Source organism: Sinohyriopsis cumingii, chromosome 16 (assembly GCF_028554795.1).
Source record: "Sinohyriopsis cumingii isolate HCF-2022 chromosome 16, ASM2855479v2, whole genome shotgun sequence".
Lineage (NCBI taxonomy): Eukaryota > Metazoa > Mollusca > Bivalvia > Unionida > Unionidae > Sinohyriopsis > Sinohyriopsis cumingii.
Window position 1 is genome coordinate 92,485,908 of NC_142976.1, and position 15,568 is coordinate 92,501,475.

General features: G+C 35.5%; 1 protein-coding gene across 6 annotated transcripts in view; it reads left to right on the forward strand.

The window, feature by feature from the left end:
- The window catches only part of LOC149780995 (voltage-gated inwardly rectifying potassium channel KCNH6-like), a 326,871-nt gene that overhangs the window by 98,446 nt on the left and 212,857 nt on the right, over nucleotides 1–15,568 (forward strand). For all 6 annotated transcript variants that reach the window (XM_089938100.1, XM_089938103.1, XM_089938104.1 and 3 more), the window contains exon 3: nucleotides 11,264–11,398. In XM_089938100.1, the coding sequence (XP_089794226.1) occupies nucleotides 11,264–11,398 (135 nt within the window). The remainder of the gene's footprint in view (nucleotides 1–11,263; nucleotides 11,399–15,568) is intronic.

Consider the following 15,568-nt stretch of genomic DNA (forward strand, 5'->3'; position numbering starts at 1 on the left):
TTTGATAGATTTTCATTTGTATGCATTTCCTAACCCTTGATAGATTTTCATTTGTATGTATTTCCTAAACTCCTTGATAGATTTTCATTTATATGCATTTCCTAAACTCCTTGATAGATTTGCATTTGTTTGTATTTCCGAAACTCCTTGATAGGTTTTCATTTATATGCATTTCCTAAACTCCTTGATAGATTTTCATTTGTATGCATTTCCTAAACACCTTGATAGCTTTTTATTTATATGCATTTCCTAACTCTTTGATAGATTTTCATTTGTATGCATTTCCTAACCCTTGATAGATTTTCATTTGTATGTATTTCCTAAACTCCTTGATAGATTTTCATTTATATGCATTTCCTAAACTCCTTGATAGATTTGCATTTGTTTGCATTTCCTAAACTCCTTGATAGATTTTCATTGATATGCATTTCCTAAACTCCTTGATATATTTTCATTGATATGCATTTCCTAAACTCCTTGATAGATTTTCTTGTATATGCATTTCCTTAAGTCCTTGATAGATTTTCATTTGTATGCATTTCCTAACTCCTTGATAGGTTTTCATTTGTATGCTTTTCCTAAACTCCTTGATAGAATTTCATTTATATGCATTTCCTAAATTCCTTGATAGATTTTCATTTATATGTATTTCCTAAATTCCTTGATATATTTTCATTTCTATGCATTTACTAACTCCTTGATAGATTTTCATTTATATGCATTTCCTAAACTCCTTGATATATTTTCATTTCTATGCAGTTCCTTACTCCTTGATAGATTTTCATTTATATGCATTTCCTAACTCCTTGATAGATTTTCATTTGTATGCATTTCCTAAACTCCTTGATGGATTTTTATTTATATAATTTCCTAACTCTTTGATAGATTTTCATTTGTATGCAGTTTCTAACTCCTTGATAGATTTTCATTTGTATTTCCTAAACTCCTTCATAAATTTTCATTCATATGCATTTCCGAAACTCCTTGATAGATTTACATTTGTTTGCATTTCGTAAACTCCTTGATAGATTTTCATTTATATGCATTTCCTAAACTCCTTGATAGATGTTCATTTATATACATTTCCTAAACTCCATGATAGATTTTCATTTGTTTGCATTTCCTAAACTCCTTGATAGATTTTCATTGATATGAATTTCCTAAACTCCTTGATAGATTTATATTTTTATACATTTCCTAAACTCCTTGATAGATTTTCATTTGTATGCATTTCCTAACTCCTTGATAGATTTTCATTTATATGCATTACCTAAACTCCTTGATAGATTTTCATTTGTATGCAGTTCCTAATCTCCTTGATAGAATTGCATATATATGCATTTCCTAAACTCCTTGATAGATTTTCATTTATATGCATTTCCTAACTTCTTGATAGATATTCATTTATATGCATTTCCTATCTCCTTGATAGATTTTCATTTGTATGCATTTCCAAACTCCTAGATAGATTTTCATTTGTATGCACTTCCTAACTCCTTGATAGATTTTCATTTATATGCATTTCCTAAACTCCTTGATAGGTTTTCATTTGTATGAATTTCCTAAACTCCTTGATAGATTCTAATTGCTATGCATTTCCTAAACTCCTTGATAGAATTTCATTTATATGCATTACCTAAACTTCTTGATAGATTTTCATTTGTATGCATTTCCTAAACTCCTTGATATATTTTCATTTAATAGCATTTCCTAAACTCCTTGATAGATTTTCATTTATATGCATTTCCTAACTCCTTGATAGATTTTCATTTGTATGTATTTCCTTAACTCCTTGATAGATTTTCATTTGTATGCATTTCCAAACTCCTAGATAGATTTTCATTTGTATGCACTTCCTAACTCCTTGATAGATTTTCATTTATATGCATTTCCTAAACTCCTTGATAGATTTTTATTTGTATGCATTTTGTAAACAGCTTGATGGATTTTTATTTATATGCATTTCCTAACTCTTTGATAGATTTTCATTTGTATGCATGTCCTAACTCCTTGATAGATTTTCATTTGTATGTATTTCCTAAAGTCCTTGATAAATTTTCATTCATATGCATTTCCTAAACTCCTTGATAGATTTGCATTTGTTTGCATTTCCTGAACTCCTTTATAGATTTTCATTTATATGCATTTCCTAAACTTCTTTATAGATTTTCATTTATATGCATTTCCTAAACTCCTTGATAGATGTTCATTTATATGCATTTCCTAAACTCTTTGATAGATTTTCAGTTGTTTGCATTTCCTAAACTCCTTGATAGATTTTCATTTATATGCATTTCCTAAAGTCCTTGATAGATTTTCATTTGTATGCATTTCCTATCTCCTTGATAGATTTTCATTTATATACATTTCCTAACTCCTTGATAGATTTTCATTTATATGCACTTCCTAACTCCTTGATAGATTTTCATTTATATGCATTACCTAAACTCCTTGATAGATTTTCATTTGTATGCATTTCGTAAACTCCTTGATAGAATTTCATTTATATGCGTTACCTAAACAACCTTGATAGGTTTTCATTTGTATGCATTTCATAACTCCTTGATAGATTTTCATTTGTATGTATTTCCTAAACTCCTTGATAGATTTCCATTTATATGCATTTCGTAAACTCCTTGATAGATTTTCATTTATATGCCTTTCCTAAACTCCTTGATAGATTTTGATGTATATGCATTTCGTAACTTTCTGATAGATTTTCATGTATATGCATTTCCTAACTCCTTGATAGATTTTCATTGATATGCATTTCCTAAACTTCTTGATAGATTTTCATTTATATGCATTTCGTAAACTCCTTGATAGATTTTCATTATGCTTGATATAAGTGCTAATGAAGCTAAGGCAATTCATTCAACAAGATAGTCACTCAGCCTTTATACGTTGTTGTCATGGTCACAGTCATAGAAAAATGTTATGAAGGTTTTTGGTTGCATTATTTTTAATTTGTCTGTACTAGTACATTCATAAACCACTTGTTAGATCTCATCATGTGTTGTATGAATCATTGTGAAGTTAAGATAAGTCATTTAATGACAAATTTGCATTTTGTAACCATAGACCTTGTCACCATTAGTTTAAGACCTCAGATATTGTGGATGGTACTACATGTGACTGTTGAGGCAAAGTGGACAGATTTGCCTGTCTCCCTGTGGAGAGGCCTCTGGTAGAGCAGGTATGTTCATGATGTGGTTGTGATGGCAGATGGCAAGAGTGGTGTTGTCTGCATAGGGTACAAGCTGAGGTGCAATAAGACCTGATGACTATCCACGGCAGCTGGACTTGTCTCCAGATGTCTTGCTGTTGGATTCAAACTGGCCTGGACTAGATAGTGAGTGTGACTCTGCACAACTTTCCTTCGCTTAAATCCAAGGTCATCATGTCATCCTCTACCACACCAGATACCTGTGGAAATGCATGAGCAGCAAGGCAGTATGTTTGGATACATGAGGAGCTGTAGCTGCAGACCAGCCACACAAGTGACTTAAGGCATAGGGTCACTTTTCTCTGGACTGAATCAGCAGTGGAACTTGGCAGTTTCCTAGGCACCTGAAAAACCCTATTTAGGATCAGCAGTGTCATAGACAGCTGATAAACCCTATTTAGGATCAGCAGTCTCCTGGGCACCTGATAAACCCTATTTAGGATCTGCAGTCTCCTAGGCACCTGATAAACCCTATTTAGGATCAGCAGTCTCCTAGGCACTTGAAAAACACTATTTAGGATCTGCAGTCTCCTAGGCACTTGAAAAACCCTATTTAGGATCGGCAGTCTCCTAGGCACCTGATAAACCCTATTTAGGATCAGCAGTCTCCTAGGCACTTGAAAACCCCTTTTTAGGATCAGCAGTCTCCTAGGCACTTGAAAAACCCTATTTAGGATCGGCAGTCTCCTAGGCACTTGAAAAACCCTATTTAGGATCAGCAGTCTCCTAGGCACCTGATAAACCCTATTGAGGGTCAGCAGTCTCCTAGGCACCTGAAAAACCCTATTTAGGATCGGCAGTAGCCTAGACACCTGAAAACCCCTATTTAGGATCAGCAGTTTCCTAGACACCTGAAAAACCCTTTTTTGGATCGGCAGTCTCCTAGGCACCTGATAAACCCTATTTAGGATCAGCAGTCTCCTAGGCACTTGAAAACCCCTATTTAGAATCAGCAGTCTCCTAGGCACCTGATAAACCCTATTTAGGATCGGCAGTCTCCTAGGCACTTGAAAAACCCTATTTAGGATCAGCAGTCTCCTAGGCACTTGAGAAACCCTATTTAGGACCGGCAGTCTCCTAGGCACCTGAAAAAACCTATTTAGGATCGGCAGTCTCCTAGGCACCTGAAAAAACCTATTTAGGATCAGCATCCAGAACATGGCTCTGTGCAAAACTTAACTGCTGGGGAAGAAAGCAGCCCTGCATAATACTTACCTTGCTGACAAAGGACAACTCACTGAAGTAGGAGCCAATTCACCTTCAGGACGTGTGGCTGAAGTAAAGAAGAGCAATGTGAAGCTGGTGTTGGGTTTGCACACAAATCTCCACCAAAAGGACGTGAATGATAGATGCATAGAAATGAGACTCTCACTGTCTGGAAAAAGACATGTAACTATCATCAGTGTCTGTGTATCCTTCATGACCAGTCCATGATAGATTCATGGAAATGGGACTGTCGCTGTGTGAAAAAAGACATGTAACTATCATCAGTGTCTGTGTACCCACCATGACCAGTCCATGATAGATTCATGGAAATGAGACTTTCCCTGTCTGGAAAAAGAAATATAACTATCATCAGTGTATATGTACCCACCATGACCAATCCATGATAGATTCATGGAAATGATACTCTCACTGTCTGGAAAAAGACATGTAACTATCATCAGTGTCTGTGTACCCACCCTGACCAGTCCATGATAGATTCATGGAAATGAGACTCACTGTCTGGGAAAAGACGTAACTATCATCAGTGTCTTTGTACCCACCATGACCAATCCATGATAGAATGATGGAAATAAGACTTTCACTGTCTGGAAAAAGACATGTAACTATCATCAGTGTCTGTGTACCCACCATGACCAATCCATGATAGATTCATGGAAATGAGACTCTCACTGTCTGGAAAAAGACATGTAACTATCATCAGTGTCTATGTACCCGTCATGACCAGTCCATGATAGATTCATGGAAATGAGACTGTCAGTGTGTGAAAAAAGACATGTAACTATCATCAGTGTCTATGTACCCACCATGACCAGTCCATAATAGATTCATGGAAATGAGACTCACTGTCTGGGAAAAGACGTAACTATCATCAGTGTCTTTGTACCCACCATGACCAATCCATGATAGAATGATGGAAATAAGACTTTCACTGTCTGGAAAAAGACATGTAACTATCATCAGTGTCTGTGTACCCACCATGACCAATCCATGATAGATTCATGGAAATGAGACTCACTGTCTGGAAAAAGACATGTAACGATCATCAGTGTCAATGTACCCATCATGACCAATCCATGATAGATTCATGGAAATGAGACTCTCACTGTCTGGAAAAAGAGATGTAACTATCATCAGTGTCTGTGTACCCACCATGACCAATCCATGATAGATTCATGGAAATGAGACTCACTGTCTGGAAAAAGACATGTAACTATAATCATTGTCAATGTACCCATCATGACCAATCCATGATAGATTCATGGAAATGAGACTCTCACTGTCGGGAAAAAGACATGTAACTATCATCAGTGTCAATGTACCCACCATGACCAATCCATGATAGATTCATGGAAATGAGACTCACTGTCTGGAAAAAGACATGTAACGATCATCAGTGTCAATGTACCCACCATGACCAGTCCATGATAGATTCATGGAAATGAGACTCACTGTCTGGAAAAAGACATGTAACTATCATCAGTGTCAATGTACCCACCATGACCAGTCCATGATAGATTCATGGAAATGAGACTTTCCCTGTCTGGAAAAAGAGATGTAACTATCATCAGTGTCTATGTACCCACCATGACCAATCCATGATAGATTCATGGAAATGATACTCTCACTGTCTGGTAAAGACATGTAACTATCATCAGTGTCAATGTACCCACCATGACCAGTCCATGATAGATTCATGGAAATGAGACTTTCCCTGTCTGGAAAAAGAAATGTAACTATCATCAGTGTCTATGTACCCACCATGACCAATCCATGATAGGTTCATGGAAATGATACTCACTGTCTGGGAAAAGACGTAACTATCATCAGTGTCTTTGTACCCACCATGACCAATCCATGATAGATTCATGGAAATGAGACTCTCACTGTCTGGAAAAAGACGTAACTATCATCAGTGTCTTTGTACCCACCATGACCAGTCCATGATAGATTCATGGAAATGAGACTCACTGTCTGGGAAAAGACGTAACTATCATCAGTGTCTTTGTACCCACCATGACCAATCCATGATAGATTCATGGAAATGAGACTCTCACTGTCTGGAAAAAGACATGTAACTATCATCAGTGTCAATGTACCCACCATGACCAATCCATGATAGATTCATGGAAATGAGACTCACCGTCTGGAAAAAGACATGTAACGATCATCAGTGTCAATGTACCCACCATGACCAATCCATGATAGATTCATGGAAATGAGACTCTCACTGTCTGGAAAAAGAAATGTAACTATCATCAGTGTCTGTGTACCCACCATGACCAATCCATGATAGATTCATGGAAATGATACTCTCACTGTCTGGAAAAAGACATGTAGCTATCATCAGTGTCAATGTACCCACCATGACCAGTCCATGATAGATTCATGGAAATGAGACTTTCCCTGTCTGGAAAAAGAAATGTAACTATCATCAGTGTCTATGTACCCACCATGACCAATCCATGATAGATTCATGGAAATGAGACTCACTGTCTGGGAAAAGACGTAACTATCATCAGTGTCTTTGTACCCACCATGACCAATCCATGATAGAATGATGGAAATAAGACTTTCACTGTCTGGAAAAAGACATGTAACTATCATCAGTGTCTGTGTACCCACCATGACCAATCCATGATAGATTCATGGAAATGAGACTCTCACTGTCTGGAAAAAGACATGTAACTATCATCAGTGTCAATGTACCCACCATGACCAATCCATGATAGAATGATGGAAATAAGACTTTCACTGTCTGGAAAAAGACATGTAACTATCATCAGTGTATATGTACCCACCATGACCAATCCATGATAGATTCATGGAAATGAGACTCACTGTCTGGAAAAAGACATGTAACTATCATCAGTGTCAATGTACCCACCATGACCAGCCCAGATGAGATCAAGGATAGATAGGATCCAAGTTGATGACTTTTGAGCCTTGAGGTAAAAATCAGCCTACCTTTGGCAGAGATAATATTAAAAAGAACAAACCTACCAAGCAAGATTTTCTGCATAAAAATCTTGAGTTAATATTTTGAGTTTTGTATTGTTTATTTGTCGTCATTGCATTGCTAAGAGAATGGGAATAAATCTATAAAACTGAGTTTTGGGATGATTTCACTCACCATGTTAAGTAGCAATGAAATTCCAAACATGAATGGTGGAAAATTGTAAGAAAATGAGTTGAAACCAACACTTCCATCCATTGAGCATGATAGGATCAATGTATATGTTTTGTCAGTTTGTCAAAAATGAGGGATGTGCACTTATTAATTTTAGTGTTGCTTTTTTGCAAATATGATGGGATAATTTCTTGATTTTTCTTGGCAACCGATAACTTTTTCAGTGAACTTGTTGTCAGTACCAACAACATTGTTTATTCCCATTTTTGATTTTGCAACAAGATAGTGGTTGGTTACAAATATAGTTTGTATTACTATTTAAAAAAATAAACTCTACGGTCTTACTAAATAATATTAAGAAAGTACTCATCTACTTGTGGACTTTCGAAAGTCAGTCTTGTGTCAAGGGAGGTAACCAAAATTGAGGCAAATGATGAAACCATAGTAGTTATCTAACTTGGATATTGTTTCACTGTTGGTATACTTGAAACAGTAGTAGCAGATGGTTTTAAATGGATATCACCAAATAATTTCAATAAATTAGGCTGGAAATGTTAATATAAATTCTCTAGTGATGTATAGAAACTATAAAAATGTTTTTAAAATATTTAGAGCAGTAAATTTACAGTACGGAAATGGACCATGAGAAACAATATTCTTTACTTTTGTATATTCTACTATTACATATAACTATTGATACTAAAGAGTAGAAAAACTTGAACCAACTTATTCTCCAAAATTGTTGAATAGAATTTGTCCAAACATGGCAGAAGGCATCCTGGCATAAAGACCTTTATATGTTCACGCGAAAGGTTACTGATCTGCTATCAAAATGAACACCATTCCTAAAAATACAGACGTTTAAATGACTTCTTTTCTGAACCTCCTGAATAGAATATAACAAACTTGAAACAGAAAGCATGAAGACTATGTGGCTTGAATAAAGCAGACATTCCTCACTTTGCATGTAAGTATGAAACTGTCTCCCATTATAATATGCCTTGTTATAACATGCCTTGTTATAACATGATTCTGGATATAACACGGTACTGCTCTGAATTCCATGACCAAAATTATTACAGTTTATAACAAAAAGGGTTGAAGGGAAACAAGGTGAGAAACCTGGTCTTGTATCTTCATACCATGAAAAATTTGTTAGTAACCGCTATATATATTTCACTATTCTTATTATATCATGATTCCATTGATATTGCAGTTCTCAGTATAATGTAGTTCAATATATAACATGGTTGACTCTAATTTTACCCCAACTGCCATGTTGTACAAAGGCATAGATTGATTATTTTTCCGTTAGTTCACACATGCGACATGTAGTATAAATGATATAGACCACATACTCATTTCACTTGGGCAGCAACTAAAAGAAAAGGTAAATGGCTTCTCATTAAATAATTTTCTTCATTAAACAGTCATCAAAATATCGGCTATGAGCTTATTATGGGAAAAATATGGTAAGAAGTAAAAATGATGAAGCCACTGTGTTGATCTCTTGTTTTGTAATATACTCTACTTCTGGATGACTGACAGCATATTTACAAGGTTAGCAAATTCAAATTATACTCCACACAGACTTATATATTAAGCCAAAACTGTGGTATATAATATAATGAATAAGAAACTTTAAGAACCAGAGAAAATTTATCCTTTGTGTGAGCTTCACATACAAGTAAATGTTTGAGTTAGTGCATAGTTACAAAGTGCAGAGTGCTAAAAATAGAACACCTGTTACCTAGTCAACCCCATATGCATAGGCCTGCCTGTGAACTGTTAAGCAATGTAAGAACCAGAGAAAATTTCTCCTTTGTGTGAGCTTCACAATGAGGTAAATGTTTGAGTAAGTGCATTAAGATGTGTCATTATGAAAAGGTGGACTGTACATAGAGGTAAATGTTTGAGTAAGTGCATTAAGATGTGTCCATTATGAAAAGGTGGACTGTACATAGAGGTAAATGTTTGAGTAAGTGCATTAAGATGTGTCCATTATGAAAAGGTAGACTTTACATAGAGGTAAATATCTGAGTAACGGGTGAGTATTACATAGGGATAATGTGTCCTTTATAAGCAAGTGAGCTTTACATATGGTTAAATTATTTTAATAAGGGGTTAAGATGTTTTGTCCTTGGTGAAAATGTGAGCTATGCACAGAGATAAAATGGAGATATTTAGTAGGGTAATTTGAATAAGGAATCTTAAACTTTGAATGGTCTGCACATATTTAACATGTGTTGATATAGGGTGCCATTGAGTGTAGTTGAATTAACTATGACAGTGAAATCTCCTGTCTTTAGCAGTTCTTATTTCACTAAGTGTAACATTCACTCCAGTAGATTCAGTTTATTCCATTTTCATCCCTAAAGAACTGCAGGTGGTAAAATCAGTTGTAAATCATTTTAGTCTATTGCCCAACAGCACAGTGTAGCTTAGGCCTGATTCCACCTGTAAGTCCTAGAGATTTCAATGTTTCTACTGAAGTGGACACTACACAGAGATAAGTGTTATATGGTAGGTAGATATTATGTGTACTGTCAGGGTGCAAAATTGCTGCCATCCCACAAGTCTGATGTGAGCTAATTTCAAGGCGGACTGCATGTGAAGAATAAAGAATAGTTTATTGTTATGTATAATCACTTGCAAACCTAATAACAATCCGATCTGCTTGGTGAGTAGAGAAGGAAGATAACCTGAGTATAATATCTTTGCATGTATATGATGTGTGTTGACACATGCTGCATCCAGTCATCAAAGTCATCATGGGGAGTTAGTGGGATGTCTCAAAGCCACCAGATACTAATACCTCCAAACCAGCCTTGGATAGGAACTGTTCTAAGGGAATACAACACCAATGAACAAAAACGATGTTCTTAAAATAATTGGGTCACAGAATTCTCTGGGATTACCAGTGTTCCCCAAAATAACAAAATGTATTGCAAACCATGTAGATCAACATAAAACACCATCTCGGAAACAGTTACAAGCAATATACTGCTGGAACAAGTTTTCTGTTGACATTGGCAGCTGTACTTTGCATACCATAGTCTCAACTTTGAAGCCTTGACATAGTTCTCATGCTGTCATTGATAACAAATCAATGGTTGAGGGTTCTGATTTTCATTCTATGGTTTAGACATGTCATAATTATGATGCCCCATCCCTGGATGAGGTATGTATAGATCTGGATAATTAGGATGCCCTACCTCTAAATGAGGTATGTATAGATCTGGATAATTAGGATGCCCTACCTCTAGATGAGGTATGTATAGATCTGGATAATTAGGATGCCCTACCTCTAGATGAGATATGTATAGATCTGGATAATTAGGATACCCTACCTCTAGATGAGGTATGTATAGATCTGGATAATTAGGATGCCCTACCTCTAGATGAGGTATGTATAGACCTGAATAATTAGGATGCCCCGCCTCTAGATTTTTTAACCTTTCTAAGGGTGGATATTCATGTCTACCTGTATTTATCACTGAGCCGTTAACTGCTAACTATTCACAGCTTTTGTTTTGTATTATGAATTTTTAGTTATGGACAGTACCAGTACCTTTTTTCAGTTACTGGTCCTGTGGGCTTGCAGGTCTGTTTTGTCATGTTTCAGTGTTCTGTACTGATATTTATTTATTATCCTTAATCTCGCCATCATTTTGCCATTTTAGGTACCAAGTTCCTGTGCAGCGTTCTCATTGCACCTGTCAAAAATGAGGGGGGAGAAATTATCATGTTCATCATCAACTATGAGGATATCACAGATAACAAACAGTCATCGGAACACGTTCGCAACTTTCGTCAAAGTAAGAATTTAATCTTGCTTCAATTTTTTTTTACAGTCTTAAGTTTGTTTCCTTTATTGCTCAACTGGTGGCATAATACACTCTTAAATAGGGAGGAAGCAAAGAGGTCTTGCTACTTAGTGGTTAAGTGTTCGTGAAAATATGGGAATGTTAATGGAAGTTTGACTGGAGCAAATTGAGTTTTATATAGACAGGATAAATATGAAATTGGTATTCCCATCCTGACTAATTTAGGAAATATTATGTTGAAGTTGTCAAAAATAACATTTTATTTGACTGTGTGTTGCAGTCTGGATGTTACATTGGAGTTCTATGCAGTTTATCATGGATTTATCTTCCCCAAAGTTGGAAATTCCACCAGTTAAGTAGCATGTTGCAATTAAAGATTTGTTAGCATGAGTCTTGAATCCATTGTTTACAGGGTAAAATTAAGGCAATGACTGTGATAAATCTTATCGTTGTCTCCAACTCAGATTAACAATACTTGCATACAAAGTTAGAATGTGTACCATTGGTTAATCTCATGGTTACGAACTATTTAAGCCCTTGGAAGTCCAGAATGCTCCCCACACATTCACTTGTCTTATTAGGGAATTTTAATTTTGAAACATTTGTAAGCATAAGAAGGATTATGGAAAAACACATTGCAGGCTCTCCAAGTTGCAGTATTTAAATGCAGAAAATCACCTCATACATTAGGCAGCCTTTGTGGAGTCATGTCACTGAGTGGAAAAACTACTATAGTCAGCTGTTGCAGAGGATGCTCTAAAAAGGACAGATATTGCCAGATAACTATGGAGGGCAGATATTGCCAGATAACTATAGAGGGCAGATATTGCCAGATAAATATGGAGGGCAGACATTGCCAGATAAATATGGAAGGCAGACATTGCCAGATAAATATGGAGGGCAGACATTGCCAGATAAATATGGAGGACAGATATTTCCAGATAACTACAGAGAGCAGATATTGCCAGATAAATATAGAGTGCAGACATTGCCAGATAAATATGGAGGGCAGACATTGCCAGATAAATATGGAGGACAGATATCACCAGATAACTATAGAGGGCAGATATTGCCAGATAAATATAGAACACAGACATTGCCAGATAAATATGGAAGGCAGACATTGCCTGATAAATATGGAGGACAGATATTGCCAGATAAATATGGAGGGCAGACATTGCCAGATGGAGTATCAACATACAGCTTCTTAAGAAATTCATTGTCTTGTAATTTTCAGTACCGTATTATCTGGCCCTAAGTCGATACCTTTTTACTTGAAAGTCAGGTCTTTGTCTTATACTCATAATTGACTTAAATATGGATTATGTCATTGAAGTTGCATTGACTTATGTATGGATTACAGCACCCTGTATGCTATTAAAATTTCTCTATAACCGGCATAATCAAAAACGGGTCACATAGAAGTACCAATTCTTGTTCAGTTACTATGTCAATAAATTGTTATAAACTAATATGACTGCGTTTATATTATAAATTTTGTCATTATTTAGTTTTCATTCTGCGTGTATTTTCTTATTTCTGAAATATGAAATAAAACAATTACCGGTACAAATTTCACTGGGCCACATAGCACACTTACAGTTTGTACTCTATAGTGTACTGTACTAATTCAAAGCATATCGTTTGTTTCTATGAAATAATTTTGTTTTTTTCATCTTTTTTATCCATACCTCATTCTTCCTCATCACATTTTAGCAACTGGTCCATTGATGTTTCATTTTCCAGGATACTGTTTGACACACACGAGTGATTGCTGGTATAGCTTTTTCGTCAATATAATTGATCCTACAAGGGAATAAAATCCATATTAAATCGAGTGTTCTATGATTATTTATAAAATACTGTAGATTATGCTTTCTACTGAATCCCCCAAATCATGTTCATAAGTGTATTTGACAAAGTTTTTCAGTAAACTAAACTAAAATCAGATATATAGATGGACTACTCATAGATTGTCAGTGATTCATTTTTAGTTTTACATTTAAGTTTAAAGCAGATTGTTATGTCAAAACATCACCTATATTCATTCTTAACCAGCTGTCATTTCAGTGTCTGTCTTTGATTATACCATAGTTGATAAATTGGTCATTGTTTTCCAACAACAATAAGAGCCAGTTGCCGCAGTTGTTTAAACCCTGATATTGGCTTTGGCTACCAATACTAGTTACCATATTGCCAGTACCCCATTATTCTTTATCATTAATCTGCGTCAGTTACACTTCCCGTTTTTTAATATCAAGTGGATTAAGAACCACAGGAAATAATGTAAATGTAAATGAATTACGCAGTGGGCATTGTTTTCATTGCTAAAGTACTGGCACATTTTAATGAGTTAGGTATGTTTTGATAAATCTTTTCAGTCATAATCATTCATATAAATATCCCCGTACAAGTCATACAACTTATCTCACAATGCCTTCCGTCAAATCACACAAGTCTTACACAGCGACCTTTAAGCTGGAAGCTGTAAAGTTCACAGAAGAGAAAGGTGGGAATATGGCTGCTCACAGGAAATATGGTGTAAGTGAAAAATGTGTCCGGGATAGGCGTAAAGCTACGGTTGCATTATGAGCTACAAAAAATACATAGAAAGCAAATCATGGCTGTCAAGCAGGATGAATTAATATTGAGGACAAATTAGAAGACTATGTTTTGACGCAGTGTGTCGTGGGATGAAATCTGTTGAACTCAGACTCAAGGCAAAGGAAATCTCAGCTGAATTAGAAATTTAAAGTTTCAGTGGAAGTACGTCATGGTGTTTTAGGTTCATGCAAAGAAGGGGCCTTAGTATAAGACAACACACTATTGTGGCACAGAAACTACCAGTAGACTTTCTGGAAAAATTTACAATTTCCATGAGTATATCCAAGATAAGATTAAGACTGACAAGTTGGAAATTACTAATGTGATAAACATGGACGAAGCACCGTTACCATTCGACATTCCAATGAACAGAACAGTAAAGCTTCAAGGATCTAAAGGTGTTACTATGACAACAGTTCGTGAGAAATAAAACTTCTCAGGTTAAAGCTTTAGACCTTTAATTAACATGTACATAGCATGCACAGCCATGTGGCTCTTGTTGCAATGGATATCATAATTAAAACTAGCATGGACTTTTTAATCACCTGTGTCAAGCATGTTATCATTGGTGATGCAATTTCATTATTGCCAGTGATACGGAATATCATACAGTGATACCATTAATATTCATGAAACTGGAAGTAATACTAGTGTAAAAAATGAAGCCAAGTTATTGACCTGGCCTAGTTTTTTACTTCGAATTGACTTATATAAGGACAAAGGACGGAAAAGTTACAAAATTAGTGAATTTGACTTATACTCCGCATCGACTTATAGGCCTAAAAATACGGTACTCAACGTAACATTTCTTACCTTTTTCTTACCTCAGGAATTGTTTTAACTGTTCGAGACAACAACTAGGTAAGGTGAGTGCCTGCTGCTGCTAAGATACAATCTACAAAAAAATTTCAATTTTTTTACAAATACTTGCATAAAGTGTTTGAATAAATCTTCTTTTCAGCATTCCTTTTTTTGGAGGGCTTATCCTTTCTGTGATCTAAACTGGCCACAGTGTCTGTTGGTTAAAATATTTAAAGCCCTGCAATCAATCTTGTACATATAATTGGTTGAAAAAAATGTTTCCAGCTCCATTTTGGGCCGTATTTTTATACCTGAGTAATTAATAAATGCATATATATGGTATATGGCCATCTACTTCCACTTGTATATATATGGTATATGGCCATCTGCTCCCACTTGTATATATATGGTATATGGCCATCTGCTCCCACTTTTTTATTTTAATAGAACAGCCCACTATGGATGGAAGAAACCAACAGGGTTTATTAACATTATTACAGTATAAACCATTGGTCAAGATTTAATTATTAATAGATAATTAATGATCTTAAATGTAAATATAAGATTTTGATTTGTGTCACATACAACACTTTTGCCCTTACCATGTTCTACTAGGATGAAAATAATGTGAAGGAAAATATTGGGAGAAAACAAAAATCAGTGACAAGATGGGGCAAGGTGATTCCTTGCTGGTATACTGCAGTAGAGGTATGAAATTATGCACAGTAATGAATAGTAATCTTATCTCATAGATTT